The following is a 23,516-nucleotide window of genomic DNA, read 5'->3' as shown; positions in this document are numbered from 1 at the left end:
AATTGCTGGAAACATTTACCAACATCCTTTGTCTGGGTAATACAGTCACCTGATCAGGCACGGCAAAGTGAATGGAAAGTCTCGGACTGCACGAAAACTACAGGCATCTGGAGGCAGAAACAACTGGCATCAACAATCAACAGTTTAGCGTGCACCACCTAGGTGTCAAGCCACGTGGTCATTAGTCCTTTTTTTTTTTTTTTTTTTTTTTTTTTTTTGGTCCAGGAGAGCCTCAGCTCAGTCCTCGGGCCAAGCGCCAGGCCCCGCCCTCTGGCTACGGGCCAATCGCCGCCAAGCGCAGCGATCTTGGACTGCTATTGGAGGAGAGGGTCGGGGCGGTGCCCGCCACGACGTCGCAAGCTCTGCGGTGGGGAAGTGGAGGCCGCGGCGCGTCTCTCTGCCCTTGACAGCCTTTCGCGTCTCCATGGCTGCCCTGGTGGCTCTGCACGGCGTCGTCCGCAGGCCTCTGCTTCGCGGGCTGCTGCAGGTGAGCAGGGTCGATTCCGGGGGTGGGCCGGGATCGGGGAGCCCACCAGCCGCCCGCGAGGTCCGTCCTCGTGGGCCACAGCGCTCAGCACCAGCGCCTTGGGGATCGAGTGCCTGCGCCGTCGTGTGTCAGTCCACCTGTCAGTCTGTGCTACTGTCACGCTCCGCATCAGCTGTGCAGCAAAGCTTGGGCCTGACCAGGCGCGATCCCAGACTGCAGAGAGCTGAGTCTCTCTGTAGGCCCAGGAGTTTCTAAGACGTTTTTGTGACCTTGTGATTTCCTTTTCCTTGTTTTTTTGTTTGATTGGTTTGAGTTTTGGGGTTTGGTTTGTATTTTGTTCCACTGGTTTTTCTGTGGAACCCTTGCTGCCCTGGAACGCTCTCTCTCTCTCTCTCTCTCTCTCTCTCTCTCTCTCTCTCTCTCAAGATCAGGCTGGCTTCGAGCTCATTGGTCTTCCTCCACCTGCAGAGTGCTGGGATTAAAGGCATGAACCACCACCTGGCTAATCATTGGTTTAATTAATTGTCTTAATCAGAGCTCAGGCACTATATGGCAATCAGAAGATTGTCTTAAAACTAACAAGATGGCTACTGAGACAGTACAAGAAATAATTTTTATTTGAAGTGAGTGCCTCGCTTCTGATGGTTGTGTTCGGCGAACACTTTGTACTTTCCAAAGGTGACATTCTAGACTTTGTCGGTCAGTCTTTAAGAGTCTGGAGTTAGGTTTGCGTGGTTTTGTTTCTGAGAAAATCAGGGTTCGCCGAAACGGGTAGTTCTGGCAATAGGAGCTGAAAGAGAGCATTGCTCTGCAAGAGATTGTGAAAGAATAATTGAGGGCCCGAGGCTTGGAGCTGGAAGCTGAGGGCAAACAAACTATAAAATGAATCTTACTTGAGTTGCTGCTCGGGCAAGAGGAGCTTGAGATCAAGGATTTCAACCCACGTGGGCAATTTGGAGATACCCAGTCTCCGAAAGATAAAAAAACAATAAGTACTGGGTGACTGCAGTAATAGGAAAGCCAGAGGGATAGTCTATTTTCTCATCTGGAGATGGGCAGAACCTCACTCGTAAAATAAGTGTTCCCGGGGCTGGAGAGATGGCTCTGTGGTTAAGAGCACTGACTGTTCTTCCAAAGGTCCTGAGTTCAATTCCCAGCAACCACATGGTGCCTCACAACCATCTGTAAAAAAAGGAATCTGATGCCTTCTTCTGGTGTGTCTGAAGACAGCTACAGTGTACTCATATGCATAAAAAAAAAAAAGTGTTCCCAAGAAAGACTCGTGTGCCTTTTTCCTTCTGACCCTTCCTTCTCCTCCCCTCCCTTTTCTTGCCTCTCTCCCCGCCCCAGCCCCACTCTCCTTCCTCCCCCTCCCCACCATTACTATTACTCTCTTTCTAGTGGTTTTGCTAACTAGGTCATCTGACTTTGAACTCCTCACTCCCCTACCTCAGCCTCTGGATTATCTGGAATTGAAAGAGTAGCCATCATGCCCAGAGGAGTTCTGGATGAGTAAGTAAGTTTCGCGAGGATGGCTGGAGAGAGGTCCATGAAATTAGGTTAACTGGGATTCTGGATAATGTGCCTGGACGAATTAATTAGATAAGCCAGGTAGTCAAGGTGTGTAAACAGAAGTGTGCAGAGCCGGCTTAGTCTACACTGGAGGCTTTATAACCAAGTGCAAACTATCTTCTGCATGATAAAAGTGAGTCTGAACTGGTGTAATGGAGTCCATCTAAATGTAATTCTGCATTGAAGAAGCTGAGGCAGGAGGATTGTGATTTGAGGCTACCCTGGGCTGTATAGTGAAAGATGGTCTCAAAACAGGGCAACCAAAATAAAATTGATGTATAGAAATTGATATAGAACTTGGGTCTGGAGGAGGGATTTCTGTACAGTATCAAATGTAATTTAATGATCAATGAATCCCCTACGCTCTTAGTCCTAGATTTGGGGCCTTCTCTATCTTCTTCTTCTCTGGGTCCCAATGACCTAAATTTGTCTCTTCCCAGCATTTATTTTTATACTGTCTAGTTGCCTGTGTTCTGGGCTCTTTTTACCACTTGTAGGTTATGTAGCATATGCCATGTGCCCATCTCCCCTTTATGTTGGGTATTCCTCTACTCTAGAATGGTCTCCAGAATGCATGTTCTTTTTGCCTCTTCATCATGAGTTCTGGAATTAACAGTCGGGTGCTTGGGACTGAATCCAAGTTCTCCAGCCCAGTTCACCTTTTTGAACTCTAGAAAAGATTTTTTTTTTCTTTTTTGTGGCTTTTCCGAGACAGGGTTTCTCTGTATATCCCTGGCTGTCCTGGAACTCACTTTGTAGACCATGCTGGCCTCGAACTCAGAAATCTGCCTGCCTCTGCCTCCCGAGTGTAGAAATGAATTATTGCATGTCACTTGAATTAAATTAAACAGTAATTTATATAACCATAGAAATCTTTCAAAGAAGAATTTTTTTTTAAATTTTCTTCCTTGAACCTCAAATCATTTTTTTTTTAAAGATTTATTTATTTATTACATGTAAGTACACTGTAGCTGTCTTCAGACACTCCAGAAGAGGGCGTCAGATCTCGTTACGGATGGTTGTGAGCCACCATGTGGTTGCTGGGATTTGAACTTCGGACCTTTGGAAAAGCAGTCGGGTGCTCTTACCCACTGAGCCATCTCACCAGCCCCTCAAAGAAGAATTTTTAATAATCTGTGCCATATTGTAGAATGGGAATTGACCTTTCACCCATTGTGTGGGCTCTTTAACCTTTGCTTTCAAGTACACACAAGCCTCTCTGTGGTCAACAAATCTTTATGGGACTTTATCCTGTTATCTGTCTGTCTGTCTGTCTTTTTTTTTTCAGACTGTGTTTCTCTTTGTAGCCTTGACCTGGAATTCACACTGTAGACCAGGCTGGCCTCAAACTTTAATATTGACCTCCCTCTGAGTGCTGGAACTAAAGGCGTACACCCCCAACACCCAGCTGTCTGTGTTTTTCACACAAGTCTTGTGTAGCCCATGCTGGCTTTGGATTCCTGACCCTTTGCCTCCACATCCCATGTACTGAGATGCTCTGAATGCCTGGCATGCTGGGCAGGGTTTTACAGTTGTTTTAACATACAGGATTGACCTGTGATTCTTTTTCTTGTGTCTCCGGTTATACCTATACCTATAAAGGAGACAGACTTGACCAGTGAAGTAACTGATGTCTGCCCAATGAGAGATGCAGTGTTTGGGAGGAGCAGTGCCTCAGGTTCCTGAGGTCTGTTATATTTTTTTTTTTGGGGGGGGTGGTTCAAGACAGGGTTTCTCTGTGTAGCCCTGGCTCTCCTGGAACTCACTTTGTAGACCAGGCTAGCCTCGAACTCAGAAATCCGCCTACCTCTGCCTCCCAAGTGCTGGGATTAAAGGCGTGCGCCAATAAAGGTAGAGATTAGAGGCCCTAGAGGACTTGACAGCCCTCCCCCTTCCCTGGCTTCGTGACTTCAGATGCTGGGTCTGCAGGGCTTTAAGATGCCTGTTGGTGAAAGGAGACCAGCAGTAGCCGTGGGCACTCCTGACTTTAAGGTATTCCAGGACCTGTGTCTACCCCCCTGGACCTCCTAAAAGTAGCCATACTCACCATTGCCAGCCCCCACCCCCCACCTTCTATTCTTGCCTGCTACATTCAGCTCTTTATGCTGTGGCGAGAGCTTTCTTAGGAAAGTAGCTGGGGATTGCATGGGCAGAATCCAGATCTTCCCATGTCTGCAGCCTCAGGTCATGGGCTTGCCTACTTCTGCTTGTCACTTTTTCCCCCCAGCATACTGGCTGGTTTTGTGTCAACCTGACACAAGCTGAAGTCATCAAAGAGAAAGGAGCCTTGGGTGAGAAAATTCCTTCATGAGATATTTTCTCAATTACCAATTGATGGAGAGGGTCCAGCCCCTTATGGGTGGTGCCATCCTTGGGCTGGTGGTCCTGGGTTCTATAAGAAAGCAGGCTGGGAAGCCTGGGGGAGCAAGCCAGTAAGCAGCACCCCTCCATGGCCTGTGCATCAGCTCTTGCCTCCAGGTTCCTACCCTGTGTGAGTTTCTGTCCTGACTTCCTTGGGTGATGAACAGCAGTGCAGAAGTGTAAGCCCAGTAAACTGTTTCTTCCTCAACTTACTTTTTGGTCATGATGTTTCATTGCAGCAACAGAAACCCTAAGACACCCAGAAGTGACATCAGAGCCTCAGCAAGCATTCCCCTACTGAGCTCTACTCTCAGCCCTCCCTGCCTTGTCCTCTCTTGTTACAATAGGCTGGCCATTCCCTGTGCCTCAGACGCCTAGTTCTCCCTAAGGCTGACTCTGCTTTTCAGCCCCATGGCCAGCCCAGAGAGGCTTTTTTGACCATGTAAGATAGATAGGCTGCAGCTACTCCGGGCTTCTTGTTTGCTGCTTTCTTAAAGTGTTACTGGGAATATGGTTTTTTCAGCCTTGTTAGTAAACATCAGACTTTGTTCTCACACATGTTTAGCACTTGCTACCCTCACTGAGATAAGTAAACAATATCTTGTCATTTACTCTTCAGGTTTTTGGTGTTGGGATTTGTCTGTGAGATCCTGTCACAAACAAACAAAACAAAACAAAACAAAACACCCCAGTGAAGTTAGCCTACATAATTTGTTTTGAAATCATTGATCTGGTTTGAGATCTCTGGCTTCTGTCTGTTGTTGCCCTGTGTCATGGAGATCCTGCAGCTTTGTTGGAAATGCAGGACTGGCCCTTTCACATGTCCCAACCTTTAGCAAATGATATATGTTTTGGGGTGGACCAACTCAGAGCCCTGGATCTGGGCATGTGTGGTAGCAGAGCTGGTCAGCTCGTCGGCTCTCCCTTATCTGCACACCAAGGCAAGCTCTTTAGCACTGGTCTGGATAGGCCACCCAGTGCCACCATCAGCAGGAGGCAAGATCAGCTCTCTTGCTCTCATGCCCTTGGGTCCAGCTCACCCACACCCCGGACACCAGGGCCGGGTCCATTGTGCAGCCAGGGCGAGGTGCAGGGCCCACTCTCCTGAGTGCGCTGCTGGTGAGAGATGGGGTGGGTTCTCCAGAGTACAGCATCCAGTGAGGGGCAGGGCCAGTTATGCCCAGCCCATGGACATTCACAGGGTCCCTGGCAACTGTCCCAACCAGGACAGCCCATGTTCTCTAGTGATAATCTGAGTCATGGACATCGATACCAACCCTGCCTAGCCACAGACTCAGACATGTCTCTCAGAAGCAACTTGGGCTGGGCTGGGACCTCACCATGGCCCCAGTTGGCAGGGCTGGCCACTCACAGCAGGCTACTCCTCTCCACACTCGACTTTGCTGTCCCATCTCTCTTTGTGATGCTCAAGCTGCTCCACTTCTGTTTCTCTTCCCATCTGACTACCACACACTTACACATTATGTTGGTTCCCACTGCAGGATGCCCACAAGGCTGGCAGGCCCCTGGGTGACATCCTTCATCCATTCTGTGTGGTGTGGAAACGAGCTGGTGTCTGTGGCCATGTGCTGGAGGGCAGGTCTGTGGGTGTCATGGTAGTCTGTAGGTCTCTGTCTGTGCTGCCTGGATTTGATTTGATTTGGTTTGATTTTTATGAGTCCTAGATATAAGACAGCTTTGCCCACCAAGCCAGGCATTGAGCTAGGATGCACAAAGGACCGCCATCTGCTCTGCCCTGACTGATACAAGAACAGCACCACCATGCATTTTGCCCATCGCTGGGGGGCAGGATGATGGTATGGATGGGTGGATGGACGATTGATAAATATATCTTTTAAAAGTATTGATACTGATAGTACTAGCATATCTGTTCGATTCCATAAAGGTATACCATTGTTTTCTGTTACATACCCAGGATGGTGATTAGAGCCACATACATATCTGGATAAAAATCCATACCTATTACTATATATGAGTATGTTTCATAAAAAATAGCTTTGCATGTGCATACGGGCAACCACCTATAATACCGGGCTTCTCTCATGTGCAGGCAATAAATTTCTTATCCCAGCATTGATAACCATAGTAGTCTGGATCTCACAGGTATCCAGACTACCATGCAATTTCTGAATCGTTTATTTGCTTTTGTTCCAGACAGTATTGACCTTGTTCAGAGCCAACAGTGATAAAGTGGCAAAGATAACAGGAAGCAAGAACAAGGAGACATTGCAGGCATGGGAGATGTCAGAGTTCACTGCATGTGGGCTGTGTGTTCAGTTACATGTTCTAGGCTAGAGTTGTTGAAGAGCATTTATGTGCTTATGGAAAGATCTAGAAGGAAGAGAGAAAGGAGATAGGAGAGTGTGTATATGGCATGAGAGCCACAGTGGACACACAGGGACCCTTCAGTGACAATGAGCCTGACATCTGCAAGACTGCTGGGACACAGTGGGACACAGCCCTGCTTTACAGCAGCTATGGGAATTATTCTGGGGTAGTACTGGGATTAGACCCAGGGACTTGGATATACTAAGCACACACACTGCCACTAAGCTACACCATCCATTCAGAAAGGGAAATGTGTGAAGAGATGTAAGACAAATTCTTGGATATTCATAGACAGGAAATAGGCACAGCTGGCCTTGCTAGGCCCTAAGTAGAAAATGACTCACCAAGGACTCTCCTGGCTCTGGCAGTGTGCCACTTCCTGTTTCTTGAGTATGTTTTTGCTATACATTTCATTCTCTACTAATTTGTGGCTTCTCTCTCTGGCTCCCCCGCCCCATCATGATTCAGCTGAAGTACCCATTGTCAACTGACCCAGGCTCTCAGGGTGCCAACCAGGTTAAGTCTAGTCTATTCTTGGTGCCACCAACTCTAGAGCTGTCTTATGGAGTTGTCTTATGGTAGCAAGGACTGGCATATTTATCATGTCAGAATTTTTATTCAGAGTTCTATTGCAGACAGTGTGAGAGTAGACAAGCAGCTTATGTATAAACAGTAGCATGGCTTTTATCGATGTAGAAGGCATGGTTGGGGAGCACAGCCATTGAACACATGCACTTGGGCCTTAGATGTGTTTATGGTCATGGCTGAGTGCACTGTCTGAAGCTCAGGAGAGTAAGAACAATGTGTATCTTCTTAATTTAATGTCTTTTTTTCTTTTCAAGACAGGGTTTCTCTGTGTAGCCCTGGCTGTCCTGAAACTCACTCTGTAGACCAGGCTGGCCTCGAACTCAGAAATCCACCTGCCTCTGCCTCCCGAGTACTGGGATTAAAGGTGTGCGCCACCACTGCCCAGCTTAATGACAGTCTTTAAGAAATGCAGATATGGGGCTGGTGAGATGGCTCAGTGGGTAAGAGCACCCGACTGCTCTTCCGAAGGTCCAGAGTTCAAGTCCCAGCAACCACATGGTGGCTCACAACCATCCATAAAGAGATCTGACTCCCTCTTCTGGAGTGTCTGAGGACAGCTACAGTGTACTTTAAATAAATAAATAAATCTTAAAAAAAAAAAAAAAGAAATGCAGATATGGGTTGGGTTTGGTATTGGGGGAACTTGATTTCAAGTCTTGCCTTGGCTACATATACATAGTAAGACCCTGTCTAAAACAATACTTTTAAAAGTATAGATATAGTAGCTGTTTCATTTCAGTCGGAATAAACACAGGCTAGTTTAATAGCAACTGGTATCAAGTATTGTGTTAATATAAGATTTCAACAGACGGATGATAGAACAGGAGCACGCTTTTCAGGGGAGCCCTGAAGTTTGAAGACCACTGCTCAGACCAAGGGACCACTCTCCGTTGAACCCCAGGGGCAGCTTGCTTATGGTAGAGGTCTTGTTGTCCTTACGGAACCCTAAGGAATATGTCCAAGTGATCCCCTCGCTTCTCGACAAGCATGCATTGCTGCTGGGGGGTAAGCCCAGGGCACGGGAGCTCAATCCCTGCAGGGCCTCAAGGGTTTGGCTGAACAAAAATAGGATCGAATAATTTTATGCATTTTGGTCATTTCTCCTGTGACACAGCAAGGACTAAAGACCTCTTCAAAATGGAAGATATATTTTGTGATGTTATCATTTTTAAAACCGGATCTTGACCGAGTTGTTTGTATAGCAGAGTTGATTGTGTGCACTTCCACCTTCACATTCTCTCACACTCTCCCTGAGGAGAACCATCTTTGGAGTCTGTCATGTCGAGCTGCCTCTGCCATACACTTCTGTCATTCACATACTTTGTGAAACCCAGTTTGGTTACCATGGCTGTTTCCGTTTATAACTCCAGTGTCAAATTTATGTTTTGTTTAATCTGAGTTTTAAGCGGAAATTTTAGATATCCACATTCAGTTAGGATAAAGTGTTTAATCTGTGAAAATCCAAATTCTTGGGTCACCTGAAAGTCTAGGCATTTGCAGGGCTGTTGATTGCTCTTCATGAGCTCTAACTGCACACTAACTGCTGCCAGCTGCTGTCTGAATGTCAGGCCTGCTGACCTCAGAGTCTAGCTGCAGATCAGCTAGGGTTTGAACTCTGCTCTACATTTTCAGAACCTCCTCTGTTGACATTTGTTTCTACAAATAGTGTGGAAAGAATTAAGGTGCTTCTCCTTCTGTTCTAATGAATGTGATGCAAAGGATCAGCCAGAACCTCACAGCTAGGCAAGCCTTGTGTCACTGTGCCACTGAGCTACACTCCAGCCCCCGCCTTAATTAAGAATTATCTGGCAATATAGGCCATATTCCATGGCGTGTGTTTGCCTGTGTAAATCAAGAGGCATCATTGGAAGGCTTGTGGAGTAACAGCAAGCTTTACTTAAAATGTTTTTAAAATAGATATTCCATCTAGTAGTAGTCTTTTAAAAATATTTGTGTGTGTGTGTGTGTGTGTGTGAGAGAGAGAGAGAGAGAGAGAGAGAGAGAGACCAACCTGTGTTCTCTGAAAGAGTAGCAAGGTCTGTTAATCACGGTCTTCTGCCTACTTTAAAAAATTAAACAGGGGCTGGCGAGATGGCTCAGTGGTTAAGAGCGCCAACTGCTCTTCCGAAGGTCCCGAGTTCAAATCCCAGCAACCACATGGTGGCTCACAACCATCCGTAACGAAATCTGATGCCCTCTTCTGGAGTATCTGAGGATAGCTACAGTGTACTTACATATAATAAATAAATAAATCTTTAAAAAAATTAAACAATATATATATTGGTTTTTCGAGACAGGGTTTCTCTGTGTAGCCCTGGCTGTCCTGGAACTCACTCTGTAGACCAGGCTGGCCTCGAACTCCGAAATCTGCCTGCCTCTGCCTCCCAAGTGCTGGGATTAAAGGCATGCGCCACCACCACCCGGCTTTAAACAATATTTTTATGTAAAACTTTAATATCACATAATTAAGAACTTAGATAAACTACAATTTGTTCAGGAAGCTGGGGCAGGAGGAGTGCATTCAAGGCTGCTTTGGGTCTTCATGAGTTTGAGGTCAGCCCGGGCTTTACAAAGGTACTTTCTCAAAAAAGCAGCCCAAGGCTAGAGATACAGTTCAGCCACTAGAGAGACTGTCTGGTGAGCATAAAGTGCCCTGGGTTTGACCCATCTCCAAATAAACCAAGTGTGGTAGTTCAAGTCTGTAATCCCAACATTTGGGAGGTAGAGAGTCAGGAACATCAGAAAATGACCATATAGTAAATTTGAAGCCAGCCTGGTTCACATGAAATTCTGTCTCAAAACAAAGAAACACAAATGAACAAACAAAAACCCTCAAAATAAAAGCACTGGATTTTACTAAGTATTTACTTTATTTTTTTAATTTAATTTTATTTTGTTTTACTTACTCACTTTACATCCCGCTTACTACTCCCCTCCCAGTCATCCCCGCAACAAATCCTTTCCCCACTCCCCCTCCCCTTCTCCTCTGAGTGGAATGGGGGGCCCTGGTTATGCCTCCCACCCTGGCACTTCAAGTCTCTTCGGGGCTAGGTGCTTCCTCTCCCACTGAGGCCAGACAGGGCAGCCCAGCTAGAACATATCCCATATCCCGTGTACAGGCAACAGCATTTGGGAGAGCCCCCGTTTCAGTTGTTCAGAACCCACATGAACACATCTGCTATATATGAGCAGGGAGGTCTAGATCCCAACAACTCACTCAAATAGCCTAATTGAAACATGGGGTACAGAACTAAACAGAATTCTCAACAGAGGAATCTCGAGTGGCTGAGAAGCAGTTAAATGTTTAACATCCTTAATCATCAGGGAAATGCAAACTAAAAACAACTATGAGTTTCCATCTTACTCCCATCAGAATGGCTAAGATCAAAAACTCAAGAGGACACATGCTGGCAAAGATGCGGAGAAAGGGGAGCACTCCTCCATTGCTGGTAGGAGTGCAAACTAGTGCAACCGCTTTGAAAATCAGTTTGGCATTTTCTCAGAATACTGGGACTAGTTCTACCTCAAGACCCAGTATACCACTCCTGGACATATACCCAAGATGCTTCAACATCTCACAGAGTATTTACTTACAATTAAGAATCTTTGTTGTTTTATATTTACTTAAAAAGTTTTAGGGGCTAGAACGGTGGCCCGGTGATTTTTCTGGAAGTTCTTGCAGAGGACCTGTCCAGTTCCTAATACCTACCTGGCAGTTCACAATCCTCTATATCACCAGTCGCAGAGTATCTTATGCCTTTTGTCCCCTACTGCATGAATGTGGCGCACAGTTACACATACGTGCAGACAAAACATCCATACACAAATGGCAGCTCTTCAAAAGTTAAAATGTATGTTGTAGGACAGTGGAAGGTCTCCTGGTTCCTCGTTGTGCTAAGGCTAGAAGCCCTGGGGACCCTGAAGGGACAGTAGGAGTGTTGCCTGTTCCTGGGTACTAGGCCACTGTCACTAGGTGCAGGCTCCCATGGATTTGTGGCCATCACTCATATAAGGACAGCTCTCCAAGCACCCCATAGGTAGGAAAGGATGTGACCACAGGCCACGTAGGCTCAAGGCAGATCTCTGTTTTAATGAGGTACCTAAAGGCCTGGAGGGCATAGCCAATAAGCTTTCCTTCCCAGATGCTCCTCCCTGCAAAAGCTGCTTAACCTCAGGCCCGCCCTGAGAAGTGGTGTTTGGTTTTACTCATCCACTTTCCGCCATGGCAATAAATGCCTCAAAACCACGGGCTGCCTCTTTTCACTGGGATCTGAGTGGGGAGCCATGGAGATGGCCTTTGCCTATGTTAATCTCCCATAGAAGGCCTCTCTGCACTCCCAGCCACAACAGTCATCAAGCAAAAGACCCCCTCTCCCCACCCCAGCCCTGGGCTAGATCCAGCCCTAGGGGTGGAACCCACTCCATTCTCAGCTCTTCCAGTGGTGCCTGGACGTCCTAGAGCCTGAGAACCAGTCAGCCCTGGCCTCTTCACTTCAGACTGTGCTTCCTCACCCGGAGAGGAGCAGTGACCTGGGGCTTCCCTAAGGCGACAGTGTGGGGTCCCGCCTACGGGATTCTCCAGCGGCTGTGACCTGTGACCAAGTGGACATGGGACCCCACAACCCTACAGTATGTTTCCAAAGAAAAGAAAAGCTCACCAGAAAAGTAATATTTAAGCTTGGGCAGTTATGTCACATGCCTTCAACTCCAGCAGCACTCAGGGGCAGAAGCAGGTGGATCTCTCAGTTCAAGGTCAACCTGGTCCACAGTGTGAGTTCTAGGATAGCCAGGACTACATAGAGAAACCCTGTCTGAAAAAAGAAAAAACAAAAAAACCACACACACAAAAGAAAGGCAATATTGGCCAGGTGATGGTGGCGCACGCCTTTAATCCTAGCACTTGGGAAGCAGAGGCAAGTGGATTTCTGAGTTCGAGGCCAGCCTGGTCTACAGAGTGAGTTCTGGGACAGCCAGGGCTACACAGAGAAACCTTGTCTCGAAAAACCAAAAAAAAAAAAAAAAAAAAAAAAAAAAAAAGAAAGGCAATATTGGCTATAAGCATTTTCTTTATAAGAGCGGTGTATATAGACTGTGGAAAACTTGGAAATAAAAGTGTAAAAATGAAGAAAGTCACTTTGATTCTATTATTGCTAAGTGTAAAATTAATGGATGAATTTTAAAATATTATAACATAAACATTTACCTTACAGGAAGTAAGATGCCTGGAACGAAGTTATGCATCCAAACCCACTTTGAATGTAAGTAAAGTTTCAATTGCACCTTCAAGAATGTAAAGGTGTGTTGCCAGTAGAGACTCACATGTTGCTAGGCAAGGTGGCTCATGGCTTGAGGATCACCAACCCTATCACATCAAACAGAGCTGCATACAGTTTTTTGTCTTGAATATATTTGAAGATTAATGGGATTATACAGTGGCTCGGGAAAGCTGACAATTCACATACTAAGTTCTTATATTATCACAAAAGTGGTTCATTCAGTCTGTGAATAATTCCCTATAATACACTATGAAACAGTTTTCCTCCAAAACTTCCTTTATTATGAGGGGCCCACATTGCACTGTAGGTGGTGCAGTGCAGTGGACACGAGAGACTCGGCAAGAGAGGAACTGACTGCCTAGGGGTTAACCCAGAAGACCTTTGCTTCATTTCCTAGTTATGATCTCTGCCTTTGTTTATAGGTTCCCAAAGTGAGACCAAGTCTTCCATGCTTTTACTGCATCCAGTGCTTTTTGGAGACTGTAGGAACCAAACACAAGGAGAGTGTGTTTCATGGCATTGACGAGGACTTAGCACTTTTCATTTTGTAGTTAAGGAAATTATGGTTCTGGCTATGTTCTAGTTGGTGCTGTTCTTGTAGCACATACAGATGGCTTGCTAGCCCAGGACTTTGTTCTGTAGTAAAGGAGCTTTTGGTTAGTGTTGTTTATTTTTTAGTTTAATAGATTAATGGCTAAGAGCATTTGCAGCTCTTCTAGAGAACTTGTACTTAATTCCTAGTAATCAAGTTAGGTCGATCTTAACCACATGCACCTCTAATTCCAAGGGACCTGACACTCTCTTCTCCAAGCCCTGCCACCCCAAAACATTCACTTATACAGATAGATACTGTGTGTGTCTGTGTCTGTGTGAATGTATACATGCCTGGGGGGCGGGTTACACATGCTTCATGTGTAGAGGCCAGAATAAGGTGTCAGACCTCACGTAGTGGAGTCACAGGAGTTTGTGAGGCACCTGGCTTGTTACAGAGGTGCTGTGATTTTATTTCTGGTTCTCAGGTTAAAACAACATGCAGTCTTAAGTGTTGAGCTATTTCTTCAACCTCAATGTTGTTTATTGAAGCAGTTTTTTGTTTTTTATATTGTAAGGTTACCATTTATAAAAGTTTTTAAAACTTTATTACTGGGGCTGGAGAGATGGCCCAGCGGTTAAGAGCACTGACTGCTCTTCCTGAGGTCCTGAGTTCGATTCCCAGCAACCACATGGTGGCTCACAACCATCTGTAATGGGATCTGATGCCCTCTTCTGGTGTGTCTGAAGACTGCAACAGTGTCTTTGGGGAAAAAAAAAACTTTATTATTGCTGGATATAAATCTTTAACCCTAGCACTCAGGAGTTGGGTAATCTCTGATTTCATGGCTAGTCAGGTCTATGTAGGAAGTTCCACGTGGCCAGCGTTACGTGTAAAAAAAAAAAAGAAATCCCAGGCTGGTGAGATGGCTCAGTGGGTAAGAGCACCCAACTGGACTTCCGAAGGTCCAGAGTTCAAATCCCAGCAACCGCATGGTGGCTCACAACCATCTGTAATGGGATCTGATGCCCTCTTCTGGTGTGTCTGAAGACTGCAACAGTGTCTTTGGGGAAAAAAAAAACTTTATTATTGCTGGATATAAATCTTTAACCCTAGCACTCAGGAGTTGGGTAATCTCTGATTTCATGGCTAGTCAGGTCTATGTAGGAAGTTCCACGTGGCCAGCGTTACGTGTAAAAAAAAAAAAAATCCCAGGTTGGTGAGATGGCTCAGTGGGTAAGAGCACCCAACTGGACTTCCGAAGGTCCAGAGTTCAAATCCCAGCAACCGCATGGTGGCTCACAACCATCCGTAACGAGATCTGACTCCCTCTTCTGGTGTGTCTGAAGACAGCTACAGTGTACTTACATACAATAAATAAATAAATCTTTTAAAAAAAAGATTTATTTAAAAAAAAAATCCCTCCCAAAACAAACAGTTATTTGGGGCCTGTGTGTGTGCGTGTGCGTGTGCGTGTGTGTGTGCATGCGTGTGTGTGTGTGTGTGTGTGCGCATGTGTGTGTGCGTGTGTGTGTGTGCATGTGTGCGTGTGTGCATGCGTGTGTGTGTGCGTGTGTGCGTGTGTGTGTGTGTGTGTGTGTGCGTGTGTGTGCGTGTGTGTGTGCGCACTCTCAGTGTGTACATATACACATGGGACATTTCCCCTGGGATCAAGCTCAGGTTGTTCAGGGCTCATTGCAAACCTTTACCGCTAGGCCACCTTGACTGCCTGAGTTTTAAGGCAGACTGAGCAGACTGCCCGAGTTTAAGCCTTTGCTGTTAAACATCCCAGAAATTGCTGGGAAGGATTTTTATGTCTGCTTTAGAATTTGCCTTAGTTTCTTTCTTCACCTCCCTCTGTATCCCTGTTGTATCCACACCTGCTCCTCCCTGCCCCCTCCCAGCCTCTGTGGATTTGTGGATTGAACCCAGGGCCTTGTGCTCGCCTGACAAGCACTCTATCACTGAGCCACACTCTTGTCCTGTCTTTCCGTTGTGCCTTAAATTGTGGTGTGTCATGGTGTTTTCCAGCTGCTAAATAACTATTCATAAGTTGTCTGGGTATGAATGTTTATTAAATGAAAGAGAATTTGAGTATGCCTATGCTAATTTTTACCTTTTTCTGTCTTGCCAGGAAGTGGTTATAGTAAGTGCTATAAGAACTCCCATTGGATCCTTCCTGGGCAGCCTTGCCTCTCAGCCGGCCACTAAACTTGGTACTGCTGCAATTCAGGGAGCCATTGAGAAGGCAGGTCAGTGGTTGAACTGTTTTGGTATTGAGGGGACAAATGATGGGTGACACATACTTATTTTACATTTGCTGACTATATTCCTCTTAGAAATGACATGATTCTTCCATATCTAAATGCCTTGTCATAGGTACACAGGAAGGAATCCAAAACTAACAGGAAAAAGAAACCATTCCTGTCTTGTGTCATGGAATTTGCTTGGTAATCTTGATTATATAAATTGAAGGCTGGGGCTGGATAGCTCACTCAGTGGTTAAGGGCACTCGCTGCTCTTCAGAGGGCTTGGTTCAGTTTCCACATGGCAGCTCACAGCTGTCCAGAACTTCAGTTCCAGGCGAGTCGATGCCCTCTTCTGGCCACTTTAGGCACTGCATGCACATAACAGACACAGGCAAAACACCTGCAACATACAAAATAAAAGCAAATAAAATCTTAAAAAGGAAAGAAAAATGGGTTGAATAAATCCAGGACAGTCCTTTTTTGCTGTTTTTAAAAGGGATTCCAAAAGAAGAAGTGAAGGAAGTCTACATGGGCAATGTCATCCAAGGGGGTGAAGGACAGGCCCCTACCAGGCAAGCAACACTGGGCGCAGGTATGAAAACACACATTTGCTTTTATACTTAGTATGCATTAAAGTGTCAAGACCAGCTAAAGTATTAAATGCACAGCTCTTATAGAAATGAAATTTGCAAATTATAGTTACAAGCTCTATTTTAATTTTACAGTTGTTTTTGAAAACTGTTTCTACTTTTCAAAAATCTGATTTATGTTGGCTTTAGGTTTACCTATTTCCACTCCATGCACCACAGTAAACAAGGTTTGTGCTTCAGGAATGAAAGCCATCATGATGGCCTCTCAAAGTCTTATGTGTGGACATCAGGTAAGAAACCCCTTGTTTTATCTGTTACTTGGAAAAACTCTAAATTCTAGAAAATACTAAAATATCTAAGCACATTTATATTGTAGTGGTGAGATTCATTCTTTATTCCCTTTGTATGTGTGTGAATGTTTTACCTGTATGTATTTGGGCGTCACATGTATGCCTGGGGTTCAGCGGCCGGAAGAGGGCACTGGCTCCCCTGGAACAGGAGTTACAGTTATGACTCACCACGTGGGAGCAGAAAATCAACCTTGGGTCCCAGGAGAGAGCAACACGTGCTCCTAATGGCTGGGCCACATTTCTAACCCCCACCTCCTTTTAAAAAGTATTTATTTTATGAGTACTTGCCTTGCATGTGTGTATGTGCCGCACATGCTTGCCTAGTGCACACGGAGGTCAGAAAGGACATTAGATATCTTGTTGAATGGTTCTGAACCACCATCTGGATGCTGTGGGTTGAACCTGGGTCCTTGGGAGAGCATCAAGTGTTCTCATTGACTATCTGTCCAGATTGTGTTGTTTTTGGTTTTGTTTGTTTGTTTGAGACATCTCTGTTTTAAGGCTTTCTGTTTAGCTTTGGCTGCCCTAGAACTTGCTCAGTAGACTAGGTTGGCCTGGGACTCCCAGAGATCCACCTGCCTCTGCCTTCCACCAAGTGCTGGGATTTTAAAAGGCATGTACCACCACAGCCTGGGCCCTCTGATTTTTTTAAATGTTTATTTTCATTTATGTGTGTGTGCTTGTGTAAACAAATGCCACTTGTGGACATGTCCTGTGTCGACCAGGAGAGATGGTGGCTCCCCTGGAGCTAGAGTTCCAGGTGGCTGTGAGCTGTCTGACGTGGATGCTTGAACTGAGCTCTAGCCCTGAGATTCTTTTCCATGAAGCACGTGCCGGATTTTAGCATTTATGAGATAGAGCAGGAGAATGCAAGTTTGAGGCCTGTTGGTTAAATCTTCTCTTTACCTAAGAGTGAGGGAGAGGCCGCTCAGGGACTACACTGTGACACTCAGAGCCTGTTTTCTGCTGATGTCTGGATTTAAGAACTAACACTTCATCAGTTTTAAGATGGAAGGATACTGAAACAGCCACAGATACAAAGTTACAGGGCAGGGGTGAGAAAGACAGAGGTCTTCATTAGATCCTCTTCATTCCTGGGTGTTGTACCTACTGTGTATCACAACCAAACCAAGAGTAAGTGTGGTGTGCTCACATCACTTCTCACAACACACTTATGGGCTGGAGAGAGACTGGCTGTTCCCCCAGCACCCCTGTGTAGCTCACCACCATCTCTACTACAGTTCCAGGGTCGTAGAGGCCCTCTTCTAGCCTCTGTGGGGATTAGGCCACATGTGTACACAGTAAGTACATGGTACACAGACACACATGCAGGCAAAACACTCATGCACATAACATACAGAAAATGGAAACAGGAAAAAAAACCCCCATGCTTTTATGTTGGAAGTTGTCAATTGTTTTCCAAACTTACCAGCTCCACCTTCCAAAGTTAGGTGCAGTCAAATTGTCCAAGTCTTATCGTTTTTTGTTTGTTTGATTTGTGTTTTCTGAGACAGTGTCTCATGTAGCCCAGGATGATTTCAAACCCTCTGTGTAGCTGACAATGCCATTGAACTCCTGAGACTCCTGCCTCGGCCTTCCAAGTGCTAGACTATAGATGTGTACCACCATACCCATCTTCTAATTTTAATCTTAACTGTCACTGAACATTTTTAAAAAAAGATTTATTTATTTATTATTATAGGTAAGTACATTGTAGCTGTCTTCAGACACTCCAGAAGAGGGAGTCAGATCTTATTACAGATGGTTGTGAGCCAGCATGTGGTGGCTGGGATTTGAACTTAGGACCATTTGGAAGAGCAGTCAGTGCTCTTAACTGCTGAGCCATCTCACCAGCCCCAGCGTTTAATATTTTTTTTTTTTTTTTTTAGTTTTTCGAGACAGGGTTTCCGTGTAGCCCTGGCTATCCTGGAACTCACTCTGTAGTCCAGATCACTGAATATTTTAAACTATTTTCTTCTTATCAGGGAGATGTGATAAAGGGCATTCACTGTGTAACCGTGGTTAGTAAAGCCACATTGAACACTCCTTTGCCAACAGCTGTGTGTGTAGAGTACAATGGATCACAGTGCCAACAGTTGTGTGTGTGGAGTGGAGTGGACTGGACTGGTGTTGACAGTTGTGTGTGCAGAGTGGAATGGATCACAGAGCCAACAGCAGTGTGTGTGGAGTGCAACTCACAGTGCTGACCTTGGCTTTGCTGTGCTGCTGAGCAGGATGTGATGGTGGCAGGCGGGATGGAGAGCATGTCCAATGTCCCATACGTAATGAGCAGAGGAGCAACACCATATGGTGGGGTAAAACTTGAAGACCTGATTGTAAAAGACGGGCTAACTGATGTCTACAATAAAATTCATATGGTAAGAACTATTTTTTTAAAACATTTCTGTGTGTTGGTACCCATGGAAGTTAGCGTGGTGTCAGATCCTCTGGAGCTGAGTAGGTGGGTTTGAGGCACCTGACCAGAGAGTCTAACTCAGGTACTCTGGAAGATCAGTATGGGCTCTCAGTTACTGAGGTCTCTCTGGCCCCCGAATGCTGCTTTAATAGGGAGTACCATTTAATATATAACCCTTGGCTTTTCAGAAGATATATATTTTAAATACTGAGTTCTAGGGTGGGTTCTGTAAATGTTTTAGTCAACTTTATAAAACTATCTTACTATGTCCATTTCCTCAGCATGGATTAACTATTTATAACCACCCCACACGTAAGTGGGGTGTTTCCTCCTAAAATGGCAATTCTGTTTGCTGCAACCATTTGAAAAAACAAGGGAGGAGTTACCTAGAACGAAGGAAAGGAATGTAGAGACATGGAATTGAACTCCCGAGCACTGAGTTATGCAGAGGTAATTTGTTCAAATTTCTTAGGGTAACTGTGCTGAGAATACTGCAAAGAAGATGAATATCTCACGGCAGGAACAGGATACGTACGCTCTCAGCTCTTACACCAGAAGTAAAGAAGCGTGGGACGCAGGGAAGTTTGCCAGTGAGATTACTCCCATCACCATCTCAGTGAAAGGTAGAGACATTTCCAAAGCAGACTTGACATTTGTGGTCATTTATTTTTCTTGGTTAGAGTTTACTATTAATAGATAAAATGTGTTATAGAATTGATGTTTCCAGTTTTTTAAAAAAATATTATTTCCTGTGCATTGGTGTTTTGCCTGCATGCATGCTGGATCCCCTAGAACTGGGAGTTACAGACAGGTGTGAGCTGCTATGTGGGTGCTGGGAATTGAACCTGGGTCCTCTGGAAGAGCAGCCAGAGCTCTTAACTGAGCCATATCTCCAGCCCACGTTTCCATTTTAAATGAATATTATCTCTGCTCATCTGTGCTGACCATCTTATCGGTTTTGCTTATAGTTAGGAAAGGGAAAGGTTACAGGTTAGAAGAAGTGACGGTTCATCCAGGTCACAGTGCCTACACTTAGTACTTCTAGAAGTTTTTTTCTAATGTTTGTTTGTTTGTTTTGCTTATTTGGCACGTGTACACAGTGCTGTATATGGGGAGGCCAGAGGACAACCTGCAGGGGTTGGTTCTTTCATCTCGTTTGTCCCAGGGGTGGAACGCAGGTCATCAGGTGTGGTAGGAAGCGGGGAGACTTAACTGTTCTAATTGAGAAACAGTAGTTGTTAGAATCCCTGCTCCTATAAGTGACTGAGAGCACGTTAGCCTATGGATTTTCCATATTTAGTTAACTTATTTATCTTGGTTTTTCAAGACAGGGTTTCTTTGTGTAACAGTCCTGGCTGTCCAGGACTTCACACAGTTCCCCCTGCCTCTGCCTCCCGAGTGCTGGGATTAAAGGCATGCACCACTAAACCTGGCCTTAATTAGTTTTAAAAAGATTTTCGGGGGCTGGTGAGATGGCTCAGTGGGTAAGAGCATTGACTGCCCTTCCAAAGGTCCTGAGTTCAAATCTCCAGTAACCACATGGTGGCTCACAACCATCTGTAATGGGATCCAATGCCCTCTTCTGATGTGTCTGAAGACAGCTACAGTGTACTCATATACAATAAATAAATATTAAAAAAATAAAAACAAACAAAAAAATATTTTCTTCTTACTATGTTGTGTGTGGGTCACATGCACACTAGTGCGAGTGCCTGAAGAGGCCAGAGGTATTCAGGTCCCCTGGGGCTGGATTATAGGCAGGGTGAGCTACCTGACATGGGTGCTGAGGCTCAAACTCTGGAAGACTAGTCTGTATGCTCTTTACCACTAAGTATCTACCCAGCCCTGCTTACATGTTCTTTTTATTAGTATGTGCATATGTATGTGCACACATGTGCTCCATTGCATCCACGTGGAGGTCAGAGGATAACTTTGTGCCATCAGTTGCTTTTTTTCCCCTCCTACCTATACATGCATTCTGGGGACTGACCTCAAACTGATAAGCTTGTGCAGCAAGCAATGCTGTCTACTGAGCCATCTTACTGACTCTAACAAGTATTTTTTAAAAAGGGATTTATATTGAAAGACTATTAGGGTTACATCCCAGAAATGAAGGCTTTGCCATCCACCTATAGAGTTACATGTTCTGTAGTGCTCAGAGTCAAAGAAAGAGGCCTTCTCATCAGCATCACTGGAATAAATTCATGGTACATAGTAATTACTAAGTTTGGACTGCTTCCAAGAATGATCCCCGTGCCTGGGTTATAGCTAACTAGTTCATGCAGCACTGGTTGAACATCTACCCCAGGAGTACAGGCTGTGAGGTCTATGATCATAGAAGAGGGTTGGGAAGATTGGGTTAGGACTCTTGCCCTTAACCACAGCATTTGACTCTGGGAGGCAGAGGCAGGGGGATCTCTGTACATCCAAGGACAGCCTAGTCTACATATTGAGTTCCAAGATAGCCAGGAATACATAAAGAGACTCTGTCTAAAAAGAAAAAAAAAAGAGAAAGAAAGAAGGTTGGGAAATAACAGGAGTTGTTGGTGTAGTTTCACATTCTAGATGAACTTACTTGGAGCAGCTTAAAGCATGTTAGAAGTAACAGTTTCTTCCTGAGGTGGTGTCTTGACTTGGGATTACTTTTCAATTATAGGTAAACCAGATGTGGTGGTGAAAGAAGATGAAGAATACAAGCGTGTTGACTTTAGTAAAGTGCCAAAGCTCAAGACCGTGTTCCAGAAAGAAAATGGTAAGGAGGAAGAAATCAGACATAAGGGAAAAATCTGAGTTAATATGAAATGTTTATTCTTGGACTTGCCTAACAGGTTTTTAAAAGATTTTTTCTATGTGTGAGTATTTGGCCTGCATGCATGTCTGTGTATCACTTCGTGCCTGTTATGCATGGAGGTCAGAAAATGACATCTAACCCCTGGAACTGGAATTGTGAACTGCCATCTGGGTGCAGGGAACCAAACTCTGGTCCTCTAAGAGCAGCCAGTGCTCCTACCTGTGGAATATCTCTCTTTAGCCCTGACCTAGCAATTTAAACAAAGGTATAGAAAACATCTAGACATCACATAACATTTTTAAAATACTGTGTTCAAATAAAATTAACCAAGTAATATAAATTCAAGGTATGTTTAAAATTGCTTAACAGTTAATACCTTCAGTATATTAAGTCCGCGGGAGAAGACTATATAACATGGCTAGAGAGTTGTTTTCCACAGACAGGCATCTCTATGGTTTGTGAATTGAAAATACAAACTTCCGTAAGTTCCTTGAGTCTTCTTATGATGGCTGTGTTTACCAGTATTTAATACCTGGCTTAGCCTGTATTAGTCTTTAATGTTGGGACAAATAAGAGTCTGTGTTCTAAATTTCCTTTTGGGAGGGTTTCCTGGGGAATCAAACTTAGAAGCTCAAATATTAGGCAAATACTCTCTGAGTGCCATGCCTAGCCTCTAAATTTCTAAGTGATTTGGAACTTTAAACTTGGAGAAAATATGAGCTCTTTAAGCTTGGCTGTGTGTACTGTGATACTCTGCAATTAGTTTTTCCTTTCTTGATAGAATTGCTCAGTTCCAATATGGAAATGGCCAGTCATCTTTCTGGTCATTCTCATAAAATTTTATAAGTGTAAGAGTACGTGTTGCCAGGTGGTAGTGGTCCACACTTACCCCAGTACATTCAGGCGAAGATAAGAAGATATCTGAGTTTGTGGCCAGCCTGGTCTACAGAGTATGTTCTAGGACAGCCAAGGTTGTACAGAAAAACCATCTTGAAAGCCAGAAAACAAAACACCAAACAAACAAAGTACATGTTAAGCTGATATGGTGATACACAAGTTTGATTCCAGCTCTTGGGAGGCAGAGGCAGGCAGATTTCTGAGTTCGAGGCCAGCCTGGTCTACAAAGTGAGTTCCAGGACAGCTAGGGCTACCCAGAGAAACCCTGTCTCAGAAAACCAAAAAAAAAAAAAAAAAAAAAAAAAGTCTCTAGCTGAATGGTTTTAGCGTTCACTGACATTCAGCTTCGAGTGACTGTAGAGAGTATGTGGTTCTGACATAGGTTTGAAGAATACATTGAGTGTGCTCTAGTTTGGCTGTGCAGAGGTGCTGAGGAGAAACATTAACTCAGTGCCACCGTGTGTTTGAACTACCTCTGAAACTCCCACACTGCACTCTTGACACTCACTGTGGAGCTAGCTTTGTGCATGTTTCCTCAGGGCAGAACACATCCCCAAGCCGATCTGTAATATGTCTACTCCCTTAATAACCCAGATAGTGCTCTGTGAGTATTGTGGGAGAGAGCAGAATGGACTCAGTGCAATGAATGTGTGACTTGAGTTTTGTCGATTCCAGGCACAATAACAGCTGCCAATGCCAGCACACTGAACGATGGAGCAGCTGCTCTGGTTCTCATGACTGCAGAGGCAGCCCAGAGGCTCAATGTTAAGCCATTGGCACGAATTGCAGGTAAATGTTCTCACCTTGTTTTTCCTTTTCCCCCCCTGGTATTGAGAATCTAGGTTTCAGTCCAGGTTACTAATGCTGAGATGAAACACCAAGTCCAAAGTAACCTGGAGAAGGAATGGGTGTATTCAGCTTAAGCTGCCACATCACGGTTCATCAAGAGATGTCAGGATAGGAACTCAAATGGGGCAGGAATCTGCGGGCAGTAGCTGATGCAGAGGTCATGGAGTGGTGTTGCTTACTGGCTTGCTCTTTATGCCTTGCTCAGCCTG

At 44.9% G+C, this 23,516-nt stretch overlaps 1 protein-coding gene across 1 annotated transcript in view; it reads left to right on the top strand.

Moving 5' to 3' along the window:
- Nucleotides 1-349: 349 nt before the first annotated feature.
- The window catches only part of Acat1 (acetyl-Coenzyme A acetyltransferase 1), a 29,829-nt gene continuing 6,662 nt past the window's right edge, over nucleotides 350-23,516 (top strand). Inside the window, exons 1-9 of the mRNA NM_144784.3 lie at nucleotides 350-487; nucleotides 12,568-12,615; nucleotides 15,300-15,417; nucleotides 15,911-16,006; nucleotides 16,194-16,294; nucleotides 18,589-18,732; nucleotides 19,243-19,393; nucleotides 21,427-21,522; nucleotides 23,134-23,247. Of these exons, the coding sequence (NP_659033.1) occupies nucleotides 425-487; nucleotides 12,568-12,615; nucleotides 15,300-15,417; nucleotides 15,911-16,006; nucleotides 16,194-16,294; nucleotides 18,589-18,732; nucleotides 19,243-19,393; nucleotides 21,427-21,522; nucleotides 23,134-23,247 (931 nt within the window). The 5' untranslated portion in view covers nucleotides 350-424. The remainder of the gene's footprint in view (nucleotides 488-12,567; nucleotides 12,616-15,299; nucleotides 15,418-15,910; nucleotides 16,007-16,193; nucleotides 16,295-18,588; nucleotides 18,733-19,242; nucleotides 19,394-21,426; nucleotides 21,523-23,133; nucleotides 23,248-23,516) is intronic.

Source organism: Mus musculus, chromosome 9, assembly GCF_000001635.26.
Source record: "Mus musculus strain C57BL/6J chromosome 9, GRCm38.p6 C57BL/6J".
NCBI classification, from domain to species: domain Eukaryota; kingdom Metazoa; phylum Chordata; class Mammalia; order Rodentia; family Muridae; genus Mus; species Mus musculus.
This window is presented reverse-complemented; position numbering and strand designations above follow the sequence as displayed.